This window comes from Atta cephalotes (assembly GCF_000143395.1).
Source record: "Atta cephalotes unplaced genomic scaffold scaffold00007, whole genome shotgun sequence".
Lineage (NCBI taxonomy): Eukaryota > Metazoa > Arthropoda > Insecta > Hymenoptera > Formicidae > Atta > Atta cephalotes.
In genome coordinates, this window is record NW_012130071.1 from 5,563,592 (window position 1) to 5,571,939 (window position 8,348).

Sequence of the window (8,348 nt, forward strand, 5' to 3'; positions counted from 1 at the left end):
ATNTGATTCAGGATTNTGATTANAGTANCATTNNTGCTGATNGNTTGAACATGACTAGATATATTTGATAACTAGAGATTCGGAATAGAGACAGATGAGAGAGAGAGAGAGAGACGACGGGCAAATTTTTTCTTCACTATAATCTAGTTGACCATTTTAGTCACTTTCAATCTATTTTATGTGTCTTACGTTATGAAATACTTGACTGATTGAATTTATTTCGTATCTGTTTTTTATTAAAAAGAATATAATATTCAACATTTTTTTTATGCACGTATATTTTTCTTTTTTAAAAAATTGTTTACATATATGCAAAATTGCATATTTTTGCAAGAGATTATTTTTCAAAATGTAATGTAATACCGCGTGTAGCAATTGAAATCATTAACGCCATTAAATAAATTAAGGAACATAAACTCAATATATCAATATTTATTACTATAAAATTGATGAAGGAATATATCGAACATATAATTAATTTTAAAAATAATTTGTACAGTTTCTATGAATTTATATTATTTGTATTTCTGCATTTAGAATTTTCGGAAGAATAAAATTATTTACGAGTTAGAAATTAAATATAACGGTCAAAGTTAGATCTTTATGCTTAATGCTTAAATAATTCAATGTAAACTATATGTATTCTATATATGCATGTACATGTATATATCATATTTGCAGTCATTCAAACTGCGCGCCGAATTGATTTTCCGGACTTATAAACGCAATTAAACTATTGTAATAATATCACAAATTAAATTAAATTGACAAGCAAGTTTTAATAAAATTCGATGCTAAATCAAGCATTATATTAGAAAAATATTAATGAACTGTAAATTAAATTTAGTAAAAAATAAATTATTTCTAACATTGTAGAAATAAGATATAAATTTATGTGAGCACATTTACAAATTCAGGATTGACATCATCATTGATTTTACTGCTTTGTAGGTCACTTGAAATAGTTAACACCATTACAAGAAATCGAAGTTCTAGTAGATATATGTATATCTGCTGAATTGCTTAATTATAGTAAAAAATTTAAGCACATTTATCTAACATAGTGTAAATAAACAACCAAAAATACTTGAACTGAATATGTTGATATAAATATGATATATCTTTTATTAATAAATTCCTTCACATTGCAAATACGATGTTTATACTTTGGATTATAATAAATAATATTTTATATTTGTTCTGTAGCATGGTGTCTTGTTTCGTGTCTAATAATTATTGTGATATGCGTCTCTCCTGAATCGAAAATATATTGACGAAATAGCATGTTCGCTGATTTATTGTAATTTAATCAAGTACGACACGTATGGAATGCCAAGTTTCTGTTTATTAGTAAAACAATTGTGTTCAGTGAGTATAGTTCTACACATGAAACTGTAATTCTTCATTATAATGGAATAATAGATTTGTAGGGAATATTATCTAAGTTTCGTATACAGTACAATATATTTGACGAAATGAGAGAGTAAAGTATTATATATTATATAAAAGATTACAATTAAAAAAGATTACACAGTTTTAACATTATTTTTAATACTACCGTATTTTATTTAATGTAAAAATTTCTTTTTAAAAAATTGTAATATGAGATAATATTCTCTTTATTAGATTTTTATTATACCACATTAGCTTTTCTTAATTTTTCAAAATTTAATATATATTTACATTTACTAATATCGAGCATAAACAACATTTATTATTTGAATAGCCATGATCAATTGCCCATTCGCAAGCAATTTACCGTTAAAAACGTTGCATTATGGAATAATGCGCGATTCAAGCGATTCATAATAACCGTTTCGATCATCAGGAAGTTTTCGCATAATTCGTTACATGTTTATTCCGTATAAAGACGGTCGTTGAGCTTTTAGTGTTGCTGAGTTAATGGCACGGAAAGTTCACAGGCAATACTCGCGTGCTGGCTCGAAATATCGAATTCAACTTATCTAGTGTAAAAATGATAGGTCATTCAAAAATACGTGAGATCAATAAATCGCAAGCGACGTAGCGGCAGAACGATTTGAGGAAACTGTAGCAAAGGTATTTGTTGAGAGCGATCTGTCAAATACGAATTCATGAGATGTAATCTTAAAGCGCACCTCAAAATTTTCTCTTTTCTTCCAGAACCAAGAGTCTATAGAAAAAGGGAAATTCAAGAAAAGATATATCTTTTTATGATCCATCAAATTTAAGAAAATTTGTCATCGATGAGATGAATTTAATCGACAAAATGCAATTCTGTAACCAACTCGAAAAAAAGTTAGTGTATTTCTACACTGAAAGAAATCTAAATCTTGTACTAAATCTTAATAATTATTTGTATTAACTGAATATTTACTAAATAGTATTAATTAAATATTAATATAACTAAATGTAAACATATATTGATTTAGTATAGAAATTGTATATATGTATATATATATATATATATATATATATATATATATATATATAAAATTTAAGTATTATTTTTTAGTACAAGAATCATTGTGTGATTTAAATATTATTTTTTTTTATTAAATAAATATTTATTTGCTGTAAGTAAATGTTTAATTAATGCTATTTAAACAAATATTTATTAAAATTACTACATTTTTTCAGTGTATGTAAAGCATAATTTGCGGTAATTGTCAAATTGAGTTATCTATCGCAAAATGCATGTACACTGAGAAAAAAATAGCCTAAATTTAAATAAATATTTATTTGAACTGTCAACTGAACATTTACTTACAATAAATAAATATTTATTTACTAAAATGAAGTGATTGTTAAATCAAATTAATGTTTTTTTGTACCAAATAAATATATTTTTATATTTAATAAATATTTAGTTGATATTATTCAATTAAATATTTATTTAAATTTAGGATATTTTTTTACTTGTTCAAATTAGCGGAAGTGCCGCAAAAGATGTGAAAGACCCACGTCAAAATTGCTTTTTTGCAACTGAAGTAATTGTCGTTTTTTTTCGCGTGCACTTTTCATCGCGAAGTTCTCCATCTCTCGAGTTCGCACCGATTAAATTCGCGGAGACGGATGAGGAAAGTTACGCGTATATCCAACCGCGTATATCCGAACGCGCAACAGTATCAAAACTTTATCAATGACGCCACGTTGGAACTCGGCCCGCGGTATTGTACGCGGAGCATGCGTGGCTTGTTCCGGCGATCGCGGTAAAGTGTAATTATTGATCATCGCATCGTCGCATACGAAAGCTCATTTCTTTGCGATCACGGTAACTTGATGACGCCAAGACTTCTTCGCGACATTCAGATGGGTCTCTCGAGAACTATCTCGACGGCTTGATCGGTATATTACGTTGCGTTTCTAGCTCACATTCATTTCACGGTGTTCATCGCTGCAGAGATATAAATATAATAGTATGAAGCCGCGCGAAACAAATTTCTATAGCGTATTATGTTGCGATCAAAGAAGATAATAAAAAGAAATAGTATGACAGAAATATAAACTAAAACGCGCTTATAATAATAAATCTACAATTTATATTAATTACAATTTAGCTCTAAGTTTGTATAGAATATAAAATGTAATATAAAGTAAATAAGCATTTCTAATCATGTTTCTTAAGTCAAATTAAAAATTTGAGGCAAAGGTCACACATTTAAAAAATTCTGAAATTAATTGCTCTGAAAGAGAACTTCGTACCCTGAAGAGGAAAGTTAATAGAAGAAGAATCTAAATGTCTTTGATCTCTTGAGATCTGGAATTGCATTTTAGTGAAACCCACGTAGAAATCGTTAGATTACATTATTCTTTTTAAAAATGAAAAAGTTGCAGTAATCATCTTTCTTTCTGTTCAATTAAATAAAAATGTATTTATCATTTTAATATACAATTATTTTATGCGCAATCATTTATTATATCTAACTAAACAGCAAAATGGAATGTAGAGTAACGTAAACGACAGAAATGCATTATCAACATTCTACCGTTCTAATTTGCAATTTTATTGCATATTCATGAGACATCTCAGTATATTTTCCAGAATATAATATAAAAATTGCAGAACAGGATGGTTCAGGAAGCATACAAAACGCTTTATGGCAATATTTTTACATCTTTTAACAGTTTTCATAGGATATTTCCAGCATGGGTGATAAGCTTTTTTTTTCCAGAATTTTACCTTATTCTATAAATTTTTCGCACATAGTACCTTTAAGGACTATTGAGTATCCTTCCAATCTCATTACTACATACTGTTTGAAAATATTCTTAAAAAAAGGTAATAAAATAAGCAAATAATTTTTTCAATGATATAATATTTTATACATATAAATTTAAAATAATTGTATAAAAATATTTTGTTATGCTTCTTTTCATTCATATTAATAATGAATATTATTGATAATAGATATTATAGTAATAAATTAGATAAATTAAAAATTGATATTATTAATATATTATTTAAATTATTTTTTAGTTATATAAAGGATGAGATTTGCTATATTGCGAAATTTAGTGCTTGCAATGCGCTTTGCATATTGCTAAATATTTTAAAAGACGAGAGATTAACGCGAAAGTATTTGAAATAGAGAATTTACTTACTTCTTTTTGCGCTGTGTGCTTGTAGATAGGCTGTGATAATATCGCATTGTTTATCACATTTGGCTGTGAGATAATCCTTTCGGCGCAGCTGTCGTATAAGCAATCCTCCTGTATGAATGATGTGGTCATGTAGAGTCATAAGCAGAATCTGCAGTTCATCCGTTCCTGTGTAAAAAATTAGAGTCTTCAACAACTTTCTTTTTATTAAACACTAATTTTATTTTGTATACTTTTTCATTAACTAATGTCTACATAATGCTGGTAAAACAAATGTCAGTGATTTAAAATGTAACAATGAGAAGTCTGGTAACGCTTTTGTTATGTTAGTTTCTGTTTCGTAATCACAAAGAACATAACCTTTAGTTTCTCTCGTCACTGTCTCATCTCATTAAAACGCGGTTAATTCGTAGAAAATCTTGAAAGCGCAAAAAAGCACAAAGAAACGTATATTACAGATGTATCAAGCATTGCACGTACATGTTATATCGCAACAACTGGTTGCGAACTATTACATTATTTATAAAGCCAAAGGTTATGCGGCTTCGAGAAATCTTTGAAAGAAATGATTTGCACGAATGACGACGATCTGGAGAATAATAATGGCATTAAGAGGAGAATTGAAAGGAGAAATGTGCTCAAACCATTTCGCTCTTTTTCTCCTTTTTTCATCGCGTACTACATTCATTGGCGTTAATAATTGCAGAATTGGAGAAAATATCGCATTACTTGTAACGCCATTATCATTTTTGTTACTTTATTTGGTAACGATTGTTATTTTTTTTCTGTACAGTATTGAAGTAACGATAATGTTGTTACATTTTTACACTAACGACAAATTCAGAGCCATTATCTTTATCGTTACTTCAATCCTTTATTATCAATCTTTATTATTTACTATATATATTCAACAGATTGCATGTTTTAATTTGCTGAAAATATTTTATAATAGAAATTTAAATATCGAAAAATGTTTTGTACTTTATTTCTTATAAGCACATTTTAGACGATTTATAATTTACGACCAAATTTGTTTTTTACAAAAAACGTACATTGTAAAAAAAAAATAAAATATTAATTTTAACTTATAGACGTATAGTGAACTTTCTGAAGTCTGCAAAAATATTAAAATTAACATATTAATTTTAATGTTTTTGTATATATCTCAGAAAGTCTACTATATGTCTACTATTTATTGTAAGTTAAAATTAACATTTGATTTTTTACAATGTAATGAAGAAAGTAATGAAGAATTGTTTTCTATGTAACGATATCGGTAACATATTACTTTTATGAAGTAACGTTCCCAATACTGAATAATCATATATATCGAATAATTTCTTTTGTACTAATGAATTATTATTTTGTAACAGAAACTTAATTATTAAGAAAAACCGAAGGACTTGCTGCAATGAACTGACCTACATATTTATGTAGCTAAATATGTGATATTGGTAAAAATATATATATGAATAAGTGTCACATCACTTATTTGTTCCAAAAGTTAGCTAATTCACTACCTGTTATCCCTACTTTGTTTATGCAGTGATATTTTTTCTATCACTTAGCGATGTAACCATCTACAATTGATGCAGAGAAATTTTATTCTTTTCATAATATTTCTCTTATTCACGATTTGCAACTCATAATAAACTTTTCAAGTATGCTAAAAATTTTAATAGTATATGCAAATAAATATATTTTATCTATCACTTTAACTTTCGAGTTTATTATCTCTGCCTTTACAAAATGTAGGTTTGCCCACTGTTGCAGTAAGCCATTCAACTTGTTCGTTCATAACTAATTTAATTGAAATCTGATCTGTTTGTTATTCTTTTATAGTAAATATAAATCGAGTGAAGGCTCTTTCAATAACAGGCTCTTTCGATAAAAATTCAAAAGGCAAAACTTCCTCTTTTATTCTAAAATATTCACAATAACGAGATGTTTTGAAAGACTTGCAGTTTTCAGATTGAAAAGATTCAGTGAACTTTTAAATATTATCAAAGTAATTTATCAACGATTGCATAAGAACTCATTAGATCTTTGTTGTTCATTTACAAAAGATACTTTGTAAAGAACGACATTTGTTATTTACAAAAGCTACGTAAACAAGCAAGACCTCTGCAATTATATTTTTCATATTAAATTAAAAGAATATACGAGAAACGATGTAATATCTACGCAGCTTGGTTTTTTACTACATTATATGTTTTAATTTTATTTTGATTTTATTGTAAAGAAACATTTATTCCACTGCTTTGTTTACGCATTGCTGGCAACAATAGATCGTTACCTATTACCGGAGCTTTCAATCGTCGAGATAGATATGAGCTTTCATACACGACTGTTTTTCTGTGACGTTTACGTATTCATATCGAATTGTCTTACTTTTCAAAAGCAAACGGGTTTTCTGTAGATATTGATGTTGCGGCCGCATTTTCAAGGATGATGCCGTAGAATCGCTTTCCGAGCGTCCTCTGTCACCCATCGGTATTCCGTAAATATCTAGCAACAGTTGATCCACCAGCGAGGTAATTACGATTTCTTTCTGCAGCGGTGAACAGTGCAGAGGTGGCGGATATACCTAAAATATATTTAAGCAATATGTATAGAATTTTTTTCTAAAAAAGAAGAATTATTATAATATAAAGTGACAATAAAAAGCTTTTATTAAGCTTTTATTAAAGCTGCTGTGTTAAGTTTATTACAAGTATATCTTAAATTTAATGTCTACATAAAAAATATAATTTGGTTGAAGTATTAAATTTAGTATTTACAAATTATATAAAAAAATTTTGTTAAATCGTCAAAATAAATAGAAATCTCAAATATTATGATGAGCATAAATTAAAGCGTTATCTGATATTACCGTCTATATTATGAAATGACGAGATTGTAGAGAGTAAATTAAAGAAGATATTTGATTAAAATATGATTTTTAAGTATGAGTTTCTCTTAACAAATATTTTACTAACAGATAAACTCTGGAGATTTCTAAAGAAGATTAATTCCAAATTGACATATATTCTAACATTTATGACTTCATGCGTTAATACTTTAAGTCAACATTATTAAATGAAACAAGTAGACTTCATCAGATTATATCTTTTTATGTCATTAACTAGAAAATTCTCTTGATGGACATCGATAAATCTCGAGTTTTATTATACGAATATTTTACCTTAGGCCTCTTGATGACTGCATCATGATTTTTGGCATCCTTATAATTATGCGCAATTATGCTCGGCTCATCTCCCATCGACTTAGAGCGCTTTTGCCAGCGCGAGCTCTTGACACCGGCGCTTCCGGTCAACCGTTTGCTATTCAATTCCATGAAATTTGGTCCGTCCAGTGTCTGCTGTATTAAATTCCGTTTTTGCTTTCTACATTCGGACGGAAAAGGATAGCTTTCTGTCCGATAAATAAGATCCTGCATCTGGGTGATGTAGACATCGCCGAACACCCGTTCATTTTCTACCGTGACACATTTCACGCGGTAAGTAATTTCCGTGTGCTTTTTCAGTGGCATCACGTTATAGCTCATGATCGTTGCTGAAAACACGCGTTCTTCATGTATGTACGTTGGTTCCACCGATCGCTGCCACCGTATCCGATTCTCAAGTTTCCTGCACCGTTCACTGTCACATCGACGAACTTTGTCCGCGTTGCATAAACGTACCGTAAAGCGCGTTCGATCAATCTCCAGTTACGGCTGTCTTTGTCATCGTATTTCCCATATGTTCGACTCATGTAACATGGAAATG

General features: G+C 28.8%; 1 protein-coding gene across 1 annotated transcript in view; it reads right to left on the reverse strand.

Moving 5' to 3' along the window:
• LOC105626949 overlaps positions 1-8,128 on the reverse strand; it is a 26,587-nt gene extending 18,459 nt beyond the window's left edge. Inside the window, exons 1-3 of the mRNA XM_012208240.1 lie at positions 7,766-8,128; positions 6,973-7,168; positions 4,585-4,749 (exon numbers count right to left, since the gene is read on the reverse strand). Coding sequence (XP_012063630.1) covers positions 4,585-4,749; positions 6,973-7,168; positions 7,766-8,128 — 724 coding nt within the window. The remainder of the gene's footprint in view (positions 1-4,584; positions 4,750-6,972; positions 7,169-7,765) is intronic.
• Between the last annotated feature and the right edge of the window lie 220 nt (positions 8,129-8,348).